The sequence below is a fragment of the Rhizoctonia solani genome, chromosome 7 (assembly GCF_016906535.1).
Source record: "Rhizoctonia solani chromosome 7, complete sequence".
NCBI lineage: Eukaryota > Fungi > Basidiomycota > Agaricomycetes > Cantharellales > Ceratobasidiaceae > Rhizoctonia > Rhizoctonia solani.
Genome location: NC_057376.1, coordinates 942395 through 958477, shown reverse-complemented (window position 1 = coordinate 958477; position 16083 = coordinate 942395). Strand labels below are relative to the sequence as shown.

The window sequence follows — 16083 nt, the reverse complement described above, 5'->3', positions numbered from 1 at the left end:
AGTCTTTTTTTAATTTAATCGCATCTTGTATCACGTGAGGTAATTGGTATGTCGTCATCTGTGGGGGATGAGTAACCAATTCCAGACTCAGACGACCATGGCCGCCGGAGCAGTCAAACCAGCTGTGAGCTACGCAGCTGTAGTAGCCAAAGGCACAAGCGCATCATCCCACCATGACCCGGATTCGCCTTCGCATGGCAGTCCCGAGCGCACGAGCCCCAAAGGCAAAGCCCGGGACAGTCGAGTAAACTTTGCGGACAGCCCGGCTCCGAACGAGAGAACTGCGTTGCTTAGACAGCAACGGTCGCCGTCTAGTGGCAGCCATGGATCTGATGAAGAACAAGGCGACGCATACGAAGAGGCTGAAGATCGAGGATTCGTAACCCGTGCAAAGCGAGCTCTTGGATTTGGCAAAGGCGAAAATGACACTCTGCCGCTCTATGCTGAAGATGGACGTACCCAGCGACGTATCCGACTCAGCAGCGGTCTCGGGGCACTTTTAGGCCTTATCATCATCGCTGTTTTAATCGCAGGAGCTCTGCTGGTTCGTTCAGGCGGTGAGTACCCGGCTTATCATAAAGCCCATTGCGTATGCGATTGACACCTATGATATAGACCATGCCACCGGTCCTTCTCCGAGCCCTCCAACTCCGGCATACCCTATGCCTTCGGGTGGAACAAGCGGCCCCCGCAATCCTGCGTACCTTATCAAGGCAGAACATGGTGCCGTGGCTAGCGAAGCCAGAGTTTGCTCTCAAATCGGGGTGGATGTTCTCAAGGTGGGCATTCACCGTGCGCATTGAAGTTGGGCCCTGACGCCGCATAGGATGGAGGGAACGCGATTGACGCTGCGATTGCGAGCAACCTGTGTGGTAGGTCATAGTGTTGCGTATTGCTTTCAAATTAATTAACCGGATTGTAGTCGGAACCGTCAATCCTTTCTCAGCTGGTATTGGAGGGTGAGTCGGAACACACTCTACCAAACATTTAATTGACGTATCTGAGTAGCGGTGGATTCATGGTCATTCGTATTCCTCCTTCATCCCCAGAGAAATCTTCAACTGTACACACGATTGACTTCCGCGAAACGGCACCAGCAGGATCGAATAGCTCCATGTTTGCCAAATCTCCGCTTCTCTCCAAATTTGGTGGCCTTTCTGTCGCTGTTCCAGGAGAAATCAGGGGTCTTCAAGCCGCTCATTCTCAATTTGGACGACTCCCTTGGTCTCGCTTGTTTGAGCCTAGCATTCAGCTCGCAAATGGGGGCTGGGAGGTTACCACTGAACTTGATAGACGCATCAGGGTGTTCGGAAAGGGGTGGATGGAAAACGACAAGGATTGGAGTCCTGTTTTTGCCCCCGGAGGAACACTACTGAAGCAGGGCGATTGGATCAAGCGCGAGAATTTTAGTTATACTCTGAGTTCTATCGCTAGCGAGGGGGCCGATGCCTTTTACAAAGTGCGTGTTCGGTTCACGTTCATGGCTTCTTTTTGGTATTGATCTGGCCTGTGACAGGGCCCCATTGCTTCATCTCTCATTTCCAAGGTTCAGGCGACTGGCGGAATCATGACATTGGAGGACCTTGAATCATACAAAGTCGTCGAGCGACCAGCGTTGAAGAGTACATATCAAGGACGTCATATTTACACAACACATGCTCCGTCCAGCGGCCCGGTATTGATTCACGTACTCAATGCCCTGGAGAGATTTGGTTCTGGGCCCAACGTACATGATCAAGTCGCAATGCAGAAAGAGGGTGGTTTATGGTGGCATAGGGTCACAGAGGCGTTGAAATGTATGTTCTAGGCTTGGATTTGCGCGTATATCACACTTATGTTATTGGCAGTCGGTAGTGCTGCACGCACGCGCCTCGGCGATCCGGCGTTTGGTAATAACCATAAGCTCATGGCTAAAATACCCACCAAGGAGTTCGGAAATAACGTTTCCTCTCGCATTACTGATGTATGTGCATACCCATTGCCTTTTTACAACATGGCTCACATATTCTAGGATACCACGCATACTCCCGACTACTATAACCCAGTTTACGATGTCCAAATCGACCATGGAACAGTGAGTTTTTTTCCCTTGGCAATGTAACATCAGTTTTCTCACTCCACTCTAGACCCATACGTCTGCCGCAGATGCGGACGGCTTTGCGATTGCACTTACTAGTTCGGTCAACCTAATCTGGGGTTCGCGTGTGATGGACCCTGCAACTGGCGTGATCTTTAATGACGTAATGGATGACTTTTCAACTCCTGGGTACGAGTCCAGGCGGTGCGGCGGAAGGATGTATGCTTACACATTGCCTCAAATTTAGACTCCCCAATGCTTTCGGACTGTGGCCTAGCCCCTGGAACTACCCCGAGGCTGGAAAACGCCAAGGTGAGTCTTACTGAGTTCATCTGTGTCATCAATCTGCTCATCTTGCGCAAAGTGTCTTCTATGGCTCCCACAATTATGGAGCATCCCTCTGGAGACTTTTATCTGACACTGGGTGGATCAGGTGGCTCGCGGATTTTCGGGGCTATCGCTCAGGCCATTGTTAACCTCGATCGCGGAATGAATATTTCTGGAGCGGTTGAAGCTCCTCGAGTCCACGACCAGCTTTTCCCAACTCTGGTGAGCATTGAGAGTGGGTTTGGGCACAAGGAGATCGACGCATTGAAGCAAAGAGGTCACAATACGTCTGGTAAGTTGTATGGTAGCAGGTAGCGGTCAATGTGCTTATGGATGGCTAGTGTTTGATATCAACCTCGGTGTAGCCGAAATACAAGCTGTCACACAAGACATGGATGGGCAATTTTTCGGTGAGCATTGCATCTAGCGAGCCTTTAGAAAATCAGCTCTGATATTTTCCTCGCTCAAAAAGCTGCGAGCGATTCAAGGAAGAATGGTGTTGCAGCTGGGTGGTAAAGGGGATACCACAGGTTTTCATATAAGCATATCTGATTGTTTAAATATCCTTCTTGGACCGTTTGTTTTATGATTCGGATTTGTTGTCTTTCTTCCTAAATAAATGGCAAATGGTTTAATCACAGCATTCCCCCTGAGCACATCTCATCAACACGTGATTTGGGTCTCATCATCGACCATACTCCACCGAGTCCATCGCAACGTGCATTTCCAGAACCAGTCGTCTTTGCTTGCACTGCCAACTAAAAGCAATATCGGTTGCATTTGTACCATTCTATCTTGCACATACTAGCGATAATTGACATTTCCTCATCTTGAAGCGTTTGGCGAAACTTGGTCCTTCCTGTATGTGCATATGGCAGCACGTTCCCCGCCCTAATTGCCGCTAAAGTCGTATATCATATATTACCCGTAAAGCGACCAACCCTTTCTCATATATACAATAGGGTTGCGTGACCCTGGGTATACATCTTCCGGTGCGACTTGGTTTCGACAACAATGGCGTCAACTAGCGCTGAGCTTCCCGAGAGCCGGGACCTAGGAGAGTGGCACAGGCTAGAGGATGGCGATGATAACGAGCGACAGGGATTGACCGGACAGGGGCGTTGGAAGGGGAAAAGCAAGGAGCTTGACTACTCGGACCCTGGTTTGACTAGTATAGACGAAGAACGAGCTCAGGTCAGTGGGGCTTCAGAGTCGTATCCCCCGCTATCGGAGGATGCGGCGGAGGAGCGTGCAGTTATGGAAGTGAGTCTATGCATAACCTCGTGTTGCTTATTATATATGAAACTTGCATGTTAGAATCTCAAACGGTGGGAAAACGCTGAAAGGCTGCGTCGAAAAGCTGCTCGCGATTCCAAGACATATTCTACGTCGTCTGCACCCAGTCCATTGACCGAACTCACCCGACGAGCAAGTCAAGTTTTGTTCCGCAGGTCAGCAGAATCTGCTCGAGGGAGCGTTACCATATTACGCACAGACAGCCCGACAGCACTTGACGATCTCGAACAACAACGGGGCTCTGCCCAGCTCGCCCGCACAGACACTGACAACACTACGAGGAATCCTTTCCGAGACTCAGCTGGGGTCACCTCCAAAGTGGCTCTCGTGAGTCCAGCTACAGCTGACCCTTTCAAACCCAATGGTTCACCAAAAGAACGTCCGCGATCCGACTCGACGTCAACCATCACTGGGGGGATCACTCCTGTACAACCTATTCCGAAAAGGCCCACGTTGGAGACGTTTGATTCTTCATTTCTCGGGTCCCAGAACCGGGGACATGCACCAACGCCTGCGCCGATTGACCTGCCTACTACACCTGCGCCCCAGCACGCATACGAAGGGGGCGGGGCTGTGCCTGCGAGAATGTCCGGCCCGGAGGGTATGAGAATTCGGAGGACAGCGACACATGTGCAAGAAGAAGAGGAAGATTTGGAGCGGGAGAAGCGAGACGGTCGGTGGTGGACAGACTGGCTGTGTGGTTTAAAGGAGAGGAGAGACCCGGGAGGCCAGGTGCGTTTTATACACCTTGATGTTTATCTGGATTTGTTTGATTCTAACTCGACTTTCAGGGCGGTCGCACGAACCCATTCGAGTGAGATTGACCAAGATGGACTATGACCCGCATAGCCTCGCCAAGACATCTGCCTTCGACGACGATCACGGACATAAATCGGCTTTATCATGTATTTTTTAGACGCAGTGCTTGGCATGGGACAATGTTGCTGAGACCCGTTGATACGATTACTTTAGCAGATAATGAAACATGAAAACATTTAGTTCGTGCAGGTGCAGGGTATATCTGGCTCGAAAGGCTGAAAGTGTTAAATACACGTGACATTCCTACTTTCGATCATACTTGCCACCATCTCCATGTCCCAAAAATCAACGCGTCAGCAAAAACAACCTGCTCTTGCTCCTCGTAGATTACATTGTAAACTTGAAAATCACCGAGGTCCTGTTCACGTAGCAACTTATGCCAAGGGGGAGGCCAAGTATGTTTTGACTGGCGGACAAGATAGAACTATCCGCCTCTGGAACCCCGAATCGGGTAGTGAGATCAAGAAATATGAAGGACACGGGTACGAGGTTTTGTCGATTAGCGTGTAAGTTATTTAAAGCTCCAAGAACCTAACGTGGGCCGACTTATCATGGTTCAACCTGGAGGAAGCGCACATGACAACGCAAGGTTTGCGTCTGGAGGAGGAGATAGGAGTGTTTACCTCTGGAGCGTCACCGCAGGCGTTACTGAACGTCGAATGCCCGGTCATTTGGGGAAAATCAATGCTGTGGCATTTAACGCAGATGCCTCTGTGCTCGCAAGTGGTAAGCTTTATATGACCCGTTCATGAGTAATACACCTATGTTTTTGTTAGGTTCCTACGACTCATCGGTAAGATTATGGGATCTGAAGTGAGCCTTTCATGAGTTTGTGATATAGGTAGTATACTAAATTTATTAAGAGCACAGAGCCGAACACCGATCCAAGTTCTCGGCGAAGCTAAGGACAGTATTACATGTCTTCATGTCGGAGCTGCGGAGATAATAACGGGATCCGTTGATGGACATGTACGGACATACGATATGAGGATGGGTGAATTGAAGAGCGATTTTATAGGACGTAAGTGTGAATATCGGTTGCTATACATGGTTGCACTGAGCGCATTTGTTCGCGTAGCGCCAATCTCCTCAATTTCCCCGTCCATAGACAATCAAACACTCTTGGTTTGCACACTCGACTCGAAATTACGACTCATGGACCGAGCGAATGGGCAGATGTTGAACACATTCTCAGGGCATGTTAGTAATGACTATCGCACCCACGCATGCTTTGGTCACGGCGAGGGTAGCGTCTTGTGCGGAGACGAGCAGGGAAAGATATGGGAATGGGATCTACTCGATGTATGTTTGATCGAGCTGACATTCATACAAAAGCTAATGCAAATTAGGCCAAGGCTGTTGAGCCAGATCCCACTAAAGTCCATGACAAAGTGATTAGCTGGGTCGAGCATCATCCACTGGAATCTGGAGAGATGGTTAGTGCGAGTGCTGATGGGACGGTCAAAATCTGGCGGGCTTAGTAGTACACTGACATCGCGTTTTTATGAATTACCCATATCCTCTAAACCGGGCTTTGGTGTAAATACCTACCTGTATCCCACCTCTCACGGTCTAAAATCTACTAAATCATAATTTGACCATTATCAGAAAGACTAGTCCCTCTGCCCACTGTACCTAAACTACTGGTTCTTCGTGCCTTCCTGAGCAATATGACCGTTTGGTACTGTAAAGCACCAGATTAATTGAATGACTCGGTTGAAATGACAATGGATGTCCTCACATACTTGACTGGTACTTGACCACGTTTTTCAGTTCGACATTTATTCATTTGAACCAATGATCACGAGCATCCCTCTGGAAATTATTGCATCGCGTCAAAGCGACGAGGGGCTTCCCCGTTCTTCATCTAGATTGTCTGGTACGGCCCTAAGCGTGCAGCACGTTCCAATATCAACTCAACAACAAGCCAGTAGTCCTATGCCTGCCCAAAGTTTTCCCCGACATGGTAGTATCACTAATGAACAAATGACTACTGCGGGTGTTGCCAGTGAGGATGGGGTCGAGAACGAGGAAACCTCAAATTCTATGGCTGAATCAAGCAACATTCCGCCTGCCGATCGTGGTCTTCAAGCCTGGCTATATCTTATCGGTGCTTTTGTAGTAGAGACGCTGGTCTGGGGTACGCTGAAGCTCTTTTTGTACCAGATAACCTAGTATGTTTAATAGTCACATACAGGATTCCCCAACTCTTTCGGTGTCTTCCTTGGTTACTACTCCAAGATGTACCAGGGAGAGAAAGGCGCCGAGCTGCTGCTCCCTTTAGCAGGTACACTCTGCTCAGGTATTGACTTTCGTGATTTCGGACTACCCTACGTATTCATCATTCTCCTCTGCCGCTAGGGCTTATATACTGTTCTGGTAGGTTTTGTTCGGCTGGGCTTTGAGTGAGTGCTTATGAAAAATGCTAACTAAAGTACCATGGATAGGACCTATCATCTATCCTATTGTTGCGCGTTATCCTTCACAGCGTCGTACCAGCATGTGGGTTGGTAATTTTATTTGCTTTGGAAGCCTTTTTGGAGCTAGCTTTGTCAAAAAGGTGAGCTTGTAAATTAATAGTGTACCTCATACAAGTAATCTTTGCACCTTCAAAAGCCTTGGCAAATTGTGTTGCTCCAAGGTGGAGGGTATGGCTTAGGAGGCTGTAAGTTGCTCTTCAGAATAAATAACACCACATTTAATAAAACTTTACCAGCTCTGCTCTACGCTCCTACGTAGGTGCATTCGTGAATATAATCGTAAACAGCTATAATCTCACTATTCTTAGCGTTTCCTACATGTCAGAATGGTTCTATGTGCGCAGAGGCCTTGCCAATGGAGTAATGAATGCTGGTAGGTTCAAGTTCGTGATCTGGATCGATTTCTCTTGCCTAATTATATTTTTAGGCACGGCTGTTGGCGGTCTCATTCTACCCCTGGTCTTGCCTTCAATTATTAGGTAAGGGCTTCTGGTTCGATGTAATGGGATTCTCACTCTAGCACTAGGCCGTATGGAACATCCTCAACCTTGCGCTACCTGTCCATCGTTGTTTTCGCTCTGCTCTCCGCCGTTTTGCCTTTCATTCGTCCTAGGCTTCCCGAAGATCGTGTTCGTCGCATAGCCACGACTTCTAGGACAAAGTGGTCCACCAACAAATCCTTTTGGCTGTTGCTTTGTGTTACAGCATTACAGGGATTCGCATACTTTCTTCCTATCGTTTACCTCCCAACGTTTGCCCAGGATATGATGCTGAGCGATAGCCAGGCCTCATTGACATTGGCTCTCCTCAATGGTCAGCTCCTTTAATCTCGTCCTAAAGCCTGCTATTCCTGATTATATTCCAGGTTCGTCTTTAATCAGCCGAATTGCTCTAGGGCACCTCTCGGATATTCTCAATCCATGGGTACTCGCTACATCGACACTTGCTGCAACTTCGGCTGCGACATTTGTCCTGTGGGGCGCGTTAGTGACCACGATAGGGACACTAAGTGCATACTCGATACTTTTCGGTGCACTGGCTGGCGGCTTTTCAAGTCTTTGGACTGGGTTTGTACGGCCTATTGCAAGTAAGTCCAACCTTTCTTGAATTGTGATCACTCTCAAGGTGCATATAGGAGATGATACTACTGCAGCAACAAGCATGCTTGGCATGCTGATGCTGTCGCGAGTAAGTACTGCACTACCAAACTCTCGCGGTGGCTAATTCAGATGCCTCCCAGGGACTTGGCAATGTGCTAAGCACACCAATATCGTCGGTGCTTATTGGCGGATCTATGCGTGATTATGCCCACTCTGGACTACAGAATGGCAGTCGGTGGGCAAGTTTGATTATCTATATTGGCACAGTATTTGCGGGTGCTACATCCATCGGATTGTTCGGGTGGCTAAGAGACAGAAACACGCGATCATTCCTTGCACACTAATATACCAGAATCATTCAAATCCACATGAATTCCTTCCAAAACCGGAGTCGTATACTACTATCACAATAAACTTAAAAATGCGTCTGTCGACTGTAAGAGGTGGGGTGAGGTGGCGCCGAAACACAGTGCGCAAATTATCAGAAGCCGTAAGGGAGAACAGATGAACCACTTGAAACACCAAACGAAAGAACAACCCATAACAAAGCAGTGAACAAGCAAAACATTCTAGTAGGATGTATGCGTCATATACTGCATGTCACTATGGACAACCTCGCCGGCCATTTGATTAGCACCAGTGTGGTGCGTATAGGTACTACTGGGGGCAGGGATCACCACCGATTCGGGGCATGCGTTCATGGGCCCTCCAGAGACTCGAGTGTGGGCGACCGAAATAGAGTGCAAGCCTCCTGCGGACTCCTCGCTGATTTCCATGAGTGTGTCGGGGCCACCATACATTGAATTTAATGACCCTTGAGATTCTTGAGCATAGCCTAGATGATGTTCGTTCGTGAATGTACCGGAGTAATATTCTTCGGACTGAGTTTGACTGGAAGGAGGCACGGGAGCGTAAGAGCCTGACTCAATAATATCCCCACACATCGATTCAACTTCTCGTTGTGAGGGTGGAGCAGAGCTTAGTGTCTCAGACGCTGAGAGAGGCTGAGCGGATACATTAGGTGACTCTGTGGAGATGTTATCCGACTCGCGTAGAATTCGAATTTTTGAGGGTGTATCATCGGTTTCGGACTCGCTCGAAGAGGACGTGAACCACTAAGAGTCGCCTTCAGTCGATCGTACTCGCTTTGAGAACCTCTAACTCACGTATTTCGAGACAACCTTCTCCAACATGGAAGGAAGTTTAGACCATGCAAATGCCTTGACGTCCTTCTCGATGTTACGTGGTCTTGGTGGAGGAAACTCCATAAGAGTGCGAAAGAAGGGCTCGGACTCGGGCTGACTCTTTGAGACAGTGGCGGGCTTGAAACCCTGAAGGTTCCTTCTAATACGATTCTTCTCTTCAGTTGTGAACTTGGTCCCTACCAGCCGCTCGAGTAGGTTAATTGTATCTACCGAAGTAATAATAAATTCTTCCATGCCATCCCACCAAATGCAGGATACGATGTTTTTGCTCAGATCTCGAGCCTTCTCGACGGGGATAGGAGCGAACGTGACATCGATGCGACCGCGAGTTCGGACGCAAAAGAATTCGACAATCCGCCTCTTGTCATTGACCTCCTCCGGTGTCCTGGGAGAGAAACTTCATTAGCTATTCTACAGAGTTCGTCCGGCTATGCGCACCAGTTCTTAGTCATGGAATTAAGATCCGCAAGGAATCCAAGGGAAACCTGATATGTGTCTTCTCCTGGGGTCTGACCGAGAAAGCTCTTTGCTGTGGAAGGAGATTCGGTATCTCCGTCGCTTCTCGATACATCCAAGGTACTGTGAGGAGGAGGAACGTCGATAGCTAGCTGTGCGCGGCGGCGCACTGAGCCTTCGTGAGCTGCCTCTGTCATGTGGGTAAGCCCCAAGGCAGAAGCTGGTGCCTCGCCTGGGTAGGAGCTGGAGAATGAACCTTCGTCGGGTTGGCTAGCGCTTTCCTCGCCAATGGATGTATTCCTAGAGTAAGGCGGACGCGATTGTGCGTACTCACTCATACCATACGATTGTGGGAGGACTCCAAAGTAATCTGGCCCGGGCCCGCCTGTACGTACCTCTTCGGCGGATGCTGCACGGAGTGTTACCCATATTCAGAGGCGAAGGGGCAAACAAACATACTGAGAGTCCAAAATTTGAATGGCCCAATGCATACGTCGTCAGTCATAACTCCCGCGTGTATGTCAAAGGCTTGGACAATGAGGGGAACTTCAAGACCAACGATATCCAGCTCTCGTGGATCAGGGGCGGCAATGTGCAACCTCCACTCTCCTAGCTCCCCATTGGCGGCCTGAATCCCTTCTATCTCAGTGCAAATGGGAATGTTTCCCATCTTTACGCGAAGAGAAACCCTGGCCTTTGAAGGTAGATAGTCGCGCCGGAAAACAAGACGAACAACAATAGGTGTGCGGTAGGTTCCCTCTCGTGGGTGGTACCCTAGGATCCTGACAGTTTTTCCTATAGCAATGGAGGGTCTATCGTCTTCGTCGTCAGCAAAAGCTTGGGGAGCACTGTTAATAAATTCGGGCTCCATACGACCAGCATGAGAGTATTGAGGGAGGATTGCCATTGAGGAGCTCAACGAAGGCAAGCCTGAAGGAACGACGGCGGTGGGATACGACAATTCACTCTCATCGTGGTGCTCGGGATAGCCCAGAGAGATATGAGAGTCCATGGCTCTGCTTCCGACCAAATGTATGCGGCTCTATACCAGTATATGCGAGAGCAGGTTGAAGGGGGGAAGGGGCACTCGAATGCGATTGGGAGCGGTTCTTCAATCGTAAACTATGGTAGTAAACCGAGTTAGCATTTCGTTAAAGTGAGGTAACTGTAGTCGCATCGGCACAATGAGCTAGGGGGGGTGAACATGGATGTCCGAAGCAACGCTCTAGAGCCAGGTTATCGCCACCCAAGGTTGGGAGCGTACATCCTCTGTCCCGCCTTTGGCGAGGAGAAATAATCAAAATTATATACTCACAGATGATAGATAGAGAGCTATTGAGCTCCCAAATGAGGTGGCGTTGAAGGACTGAATTGGAGGAGTATTGTTTGAGAAGAGATAGACGCGTAACTCAGTGTTTACTCACCCTGGTTGAAAAGCAACTAATTGACGAGAAAGGGAGCAGAAGAGGATTGAATACACGATATAGGAGGTGCTCAAGGTAAGTGTCTAGCGTGCGGTGACAACCAGGGTCAGGTTACAGAGCGAGTAGGAGAATATGGATGGCCAATAGTTGGATATAGAAGTAGGGGCAAACAGATCGACAGTCTCGCTCCAGACTGATTGATTGATAGAGAACAACTGAATGGAACTGAATAGAGAAGAGGATGTGGCTGGTGAGGGGGTCGAAAGCAGATTTCGAGGTACTTTAATTAGGTGAGAGACGGTGGCCAAGTTTGCTATCCCGGGTGGCGATGCTTCCGGGAATTACCCATGTCGGGAAATTATTTCCTGATTTAACATACCCGATCCTCTACAGATTGCTGCTCTCTGAATAGGATGGTCTATTTCTCTTGTTATTTGGAGTTTAAGTTATTGTTATAACATATGTATGTACCTGGACCTCGTTTGTCCCAGCACAAGGTGAGCATATGGGCAACAATTTGTTGTAAAGTCGCCAACGCCGTTTCAATCCACCTTACCATCAGGCACACCTGCGCACTACGCTATCCTTAATCACAAGAACCCCGAATTCGAATCGTGTCTCTGGATTGAAACAGCTCAAGTGCAGATGTGCGCGAACATGATGCAATGTCTCGCCAAACTCCGACCGAGTTTCCAATCAATCCACAATGTCTCATTCAACAAATACACTTTTGATGTATATCTATTGCCACATCCTAGCAATCGATCCACTGCTGCAGGACATGCGCCACGTCTGGGACGAATGAGTTCATGCACAAAAAAGAATATACCCCCCATCTACGATCGACGATCTGAACTTTAATTTGGGAGAGCCCAAAGCCGCTCTACCGGTCGGCACCACCACACGTGGCCCCTTTGTTCGAAGCACAGAACAAAAGAGTTTCCCCTCGCGGACACACCGCCATCCACAGAGACGTGACCCAGACATATGCACTTTGAACCGGAGTAGAGGTGCGTTGGGCATTTTCTTCCCAGAGGGCTGGATCTCCAACCGGTATCCACCGTGCGGGACCGGGCTCAACAGCCCCCTGAAGAGGTACGCTTGCGCGGTTGCAGGATGTACGAGTTACGATTTTGTAAATTGGCTTGGAATTTGGGGTGGCCGTGGCTACTACAGCAGTCGGCAGGCTTGCCATATATGCTCCTCTGAGTCTCACGAATACAGTTCAGTCGGCGGAGGGTACTGGCCCCGCGTGCACTAGTGCTGGGAATGCAACCGGCATATGCAATAGTTGCAAGCTCATCGATCGTGGGACAGCCGAACAATCAACGCATATGGAGAAAAGTTGGCGCACGTCGGAGTCCAGGCAGCAGCACCGATGATTCTCGGACAAACGGCATCCAAAGCTAGACCGCAGAAGGACTGTGTTTCAAGATTGCATCACAGGCAGGTGAGATAACTACTACCATATGGGGTGAGATTCTGAATGAGTTACAAGCGCTCGCATACATGATCAGAGAGGAGAACATGACTCATGATAGCACTGGAGAATCCATTGTGAGCTTTCGTTTTCTACCCACGTACGAATAATGGGCGGTGTACTGTCCTGAGCGGGGGTTTAGCAAAAAAAAAAATTACCCATGGTAAACAGCATATACCTGCGAGGAATGTATCAAATTGCATTTGGCACATTTTGCGGTATACAGGTTGGTATAAGACAAAATCAAAGACTAGAAAGAGCGGTTTTGTGTTCATATCCAAGGTTCACGAATTCAGTACGCACCGATAGATCCAATACGTCCATGTCTACATTCTGGGCCAAGGTTCGAAACAAGTGTTGTGATAACGAGCGAAAGACGGTAAACTCGGAAGTTGTCCTCTGAGCCATATCGTCAAAACAACATACTCAGATACTATAGAATATGGTGCCTACCTGCTCCCAGATCCCAGTTACAGTCGCAGATTCCACTTTTACGGATCTGTTACTACCACCAGACCGTAAACTGATATAAGCAATGAGAATGTTAGGCACAATCATGCGAAGCAAGCCGCTATGCCCGACTGCCGCCCTAGTCGGAGTCCAAATGCTGAGGTTAGAGCCCAGATTCGCTTGGTTAAAGTTCTGGACAAATTCTTCAAGTGATTTTTGGGTTAAATCTTGCGGCAGAGTAACCCCTAATTTGAGGGGGTACGGCCTTTTCTTGCCTTCGAGTCGTTTGACGGGCAGAGTAACCTCGACTTGGTTCCTGGGGTTGGAATATCGCGTCATGGAGCAATTGACTCAAGCACGAGTGCAAACATCTACTCACTTTCGTTTACGTATCTCTCGCCTGCTATTCTGCAAGTCGATTGCCCTCACGCTTTGTTCCGCTTCAGCAGCCGCGAGAGCATCCTGAACACGAGTCGAGCCTAGTTCTTCTGCAAGGGCCGATACATTCGCGATCGCCGCGCGTAAATGAACAGGAAGATTTCCAGCAGAGACGTCCCGTACGGTATCTAGTCGTTCTATGAGAGAGGCGAGCAAATTCACCTGAGCTTCAAGTGTCGACATGCGTGCCGCGAGGTGGAGGGTCGGCCTTGGTAGCTCTGATGAGTACAGCCACTCGAATGTTGTGATGACCAATTTATATAGACGCCCAGGGCGGAGCCGAAACCGGCTATCGTTCTCGACCACCTATAATGTCCAGTGATTCAGACCTGACCGATATCTCAGACTACGAAGGAATTGGGACTGAATCGAATAAAAGAAAAAGAAAAGCACCTGAATACAGGATCACGAATGCGCTCCAGCAGCCCAATAATTCATCGGTGTGTACATTGTTTATTGGCATGTGCTATCGCTGTGCCTCATACGGTTTCCTGTATAGTTTGCCACAGTGTGGCTGCACAGTACGGATAATATCAAATTTATATCTACGCCAACTAATAGCTTCCTAGCACTGATCAGGGAAGGTGATATTAAACTAGATCCAGAATATCAGCGGGATGTTGTGTGAGTAGCGAGCGCTGTGCGACGTGTCTATTGAGCCTGACCCTCTTTCCAGTTGGTCAGACTCAAAACAGAGCAAGTTGATCGATTCAATTCTACGTAATTATTATATCCCTCCGGTGAGTTTTCATATGTGTTGCTTTGACCGTTGCAACCACTCAAATCATTCCGTTTAATAGATCATCTTCAGCAAGTCATGATCTCTTCTTCTTTAGTTTACCTCTAATGGATCTTTAAATAGGCTTGTCAACCGATAAGAATGGAAATCAAACCCGAGTTTGCATAGATGGGAAACAGCGTTTGACCTCTGTTTACCGGTATGTTCAACACTATCTTCTTTCGTTAAGCTCTTATGAAGCCGATCGCTGGATTTAAAGTTTCTTGGAGGGGCACGTAAGTATATTTTCTACACTATTATAGTCGTTTAAACGTTCATTGATGATTTCAGATACCTCGTCAGTCAACTAACCATATCTTTTATTAACTACTGACATGGCTCACGGCGGATTCTTTAGACAAAGATGGGTAAGCTACTTGCGCTGTGAAATTGTTAATTTGAACTTACGCGTGTTTATAGTGGGGTTTCCTACTACTTTCAGCCAGCTGATTCGTCGAAAAGTTGCCGTTTATTGCCTGACAATCTCAAGAGGCAGTTCCGTAACAAGACCTTGATTTGCGTTGAATACAGGGATTTGACTGGGGCAGCCGAGGTGAGACCCGAATCACACTTTTATATGTATAATCCTGAACTTTCCTCCAATTCAGCGAGATATTTTTCAGGCAAGTTCAATCTCAAGCTAAGACTTAACATTGTCTAATCCTCCGATACAGCGCGTGCAATTGGGAATGGCCCTCACAACTGGAGAAACATTCCAATCGTACGATGGTCCAGTCGCCAAGTTTGTTCACAAAATGCACAGCCAACTCTTTGAGGAAAACCAATTGGATGTTTTGCTTCGCCTATCCATTGATCGTGGGAAAGGATTCCAAGGTTTAGCCCGGACTATTGCCTGTATCGCCAAGCTACCGGACTACGTTCATCCTTCGCAGGTCCAGCAAACCAAACTTCTACAACGGCACGAGCTTACAGAAGATGAGAGCGTTAGCATCTTGCGCAAGTCCGAAAAGGCGTTGAATATCATACGAGACATTGCAAGCGACTCGCGGTTACGTGAAATAGCGTTTCCTCTTCCGGCACGAACTTCGAGGACTTCGCCCGTCGAGTTCTGTTTCTCTGCGCTCCTTGTCGCGATACGGGCAGATGGGCCAGGTATGACTACCGCCCAACTTGCACACCAAATAGGAGACATGAACGCGACCATGCGGGCCATGTACGCGGATATGCGCTCTAATAACAAGGTTTCTCAGGCAAGTCGCGAAATGCCGATATGAATTCAACCTGACAATCACTCTAGTCATTTTGGGATTACATCAACGGCCGTGTTCCAGCAAATAACACCTCACTCATGTCATCACAGACAGTAGTTCAACCAACTCAACCTGAACCTGAACCTACGAGTCCGAAAATGAAGAAGTTTCGAGTCAATGGGCCTATGACCCCCAATACACCAAGCATGTCCCAAACTCCGCGTGCAACTGAAACGCCACCTACTGGGAAGCGAAAATCGACTGCCGTCACTCCACGTTCGGAAAGTGCTGCCCAATTTTACAAAGTGTTTAGAAGCACAAAGTAGCAACCCTGGCCTTTCCGGATTCATCCGGATGTAGTATTGTAACATACCTCCACTCTCCCTCGAAAACTCCAACTGTCTATGGGATACATGTACATATAATACCTGAATGCTTTGAGCTTGCTTCGTTTCAATACACCTGCGTTTATACTCTGTAACGAGTGGGGTGGAGTTGCGTCATGTGGGCGGCTAAGCTCACTCAGGGTCCATGACATATCA

General features: G+C 48.4%; 6 protein-coding genes across 6 annotated transcripts; 4 read left to right on the top strand and 2 right to left on the bottom strand.

The window, feature by feature from the left end:
• Nucleotides 1-97: 97 nt before the first annotated feature.
• Nucleotides 98-2920, top strand: RhiXN_06473 (gamma-glutamyltranspeptidase; the record flags this gene model as incomplete). Its single annotated transcript, XM_043326289.1, has 13 exons — nt 98-557; nt 616-779; nt 827-872; nt 923-959; nt 1009-1459; nt 1517-1796; nt 1848-1963; nt 2012-2074; nt 2127-2266; nt 2325-2389; nt 2442-2696; nt 2746-2814; nt 2877-2920. 13 exons carry the CDS (start codon nt 98-100, stop codon nt 2918-2920), a joined length of 2190 nt encoding a protein of 729 aa, XP_043181721.1.
• A 498-nt stretch (nt 2921-3418) lies between these two features.
• Nucleotides 3419-4518, top strand: RhiXN_06472 (uncharacterized protein; the record flags this gene model as incomplete). Its single annotated transcript, XM_043326288.1, has 3 exons — nt 3419-3667; nt 3722-4432; nt 4492-4518. 3 exons carry the CDS (start codon nt 3419-3421, stop codon nt 4516-4518), a joined length of 987 nt encoding a protein of 328 aa, XP_043181720.1.
• A 274-nt stretch (nt 4519-4792) lies between these two features.
• On the top strand, nt 4793-8443 carry RhiXN_06471 (nuclear mRNA splicing protein; the record flags this gene model as incomplete). Its single annotated transcript, XM_043326287.1, has 18 exons — nt 4793-5025; nt 5091-5245; nt 5296-5332; nt 5383-5540; nt 5598-5821; nt 5869-5955; nt 6293-6659; nt 6717-6853; nt 6903-6924; nt 6967-7079; nt 7136-7184; nt 7236-7254; nt 7308-7372; nt 7427-7478; nt 7526-7812; nt 7865-8086; nt 8135-8187; nt 8240-8443. The coding sequence occupies 18 exons, from the start codon at nt 4793-4795 to the stop codon at nt 8441-8443; spliced, it is 2484 nt and encodes an 827-aa protein (XP_043181719.1).
• A 225-nt stretch (nt 8444-8668) lies between these two features.
• RhiXN_06470 (transcriptional regulator Medusa) lies at nt 8669-10772 on the bottom strand (the record flags this gene model as incomplete). Its single annotated transcript, XM_043326286.1, has 4 exons — nt 8669-9214; nt 9266-9689; nt 9743-10169; nt 10220-10772. 4 exons carry the CDS (start codon nt 10770-10772, stop codon nt 8669-8671), a joined length of 1950 nt encoding a protein of 649 aa, XP_043181718.1.
• A 2135-nt stretch (nt 10773-12907) lies between these two features.
• On the bottom strand, nt 12908-13735 carry RhiXN_06469 (uncharacterized protein; the record flags this gene model as incomplete). Its single annotated transcript, XM_043326285.1, has 3 exons — nt 12908-13063; nt 13118-13430; nt 13494-13735. 3 exons carry the CDS (start codon nt 13733-13735, stop codon nt 12908-12910), a joined length of 711 nt encoding a protein of 236 aa, XP_043181717.1.
• Nucleotides 13736-13863: 128 nt separating this feature from the next.
• On the top strand, nt 13864-15867 carry RhiXN_06468 (uncharacterized protein; the record flags this gene model as incomplete). Its single annotated transcript, XM_043326284.1, has 10 exons — nt 13864-13992; nt 14052-14176; nt 14229-14272; nt 14415-14490; nt 14551-14566; nt 14622-14628; nt 14689-14698; nt 14751-14883; nt 15005-15532; nt 15589-15867. The coding sequence occupies 10 exons, from the start codon at nt 13864-13866 to the stop codon at nt 15865-15867; spliced, it is 1347 nt and encodes a 448-aa protein (XP_043181716.1).
• Between the last annotated feature and the right edge of the window lie 216 nt (nt 15868-16083).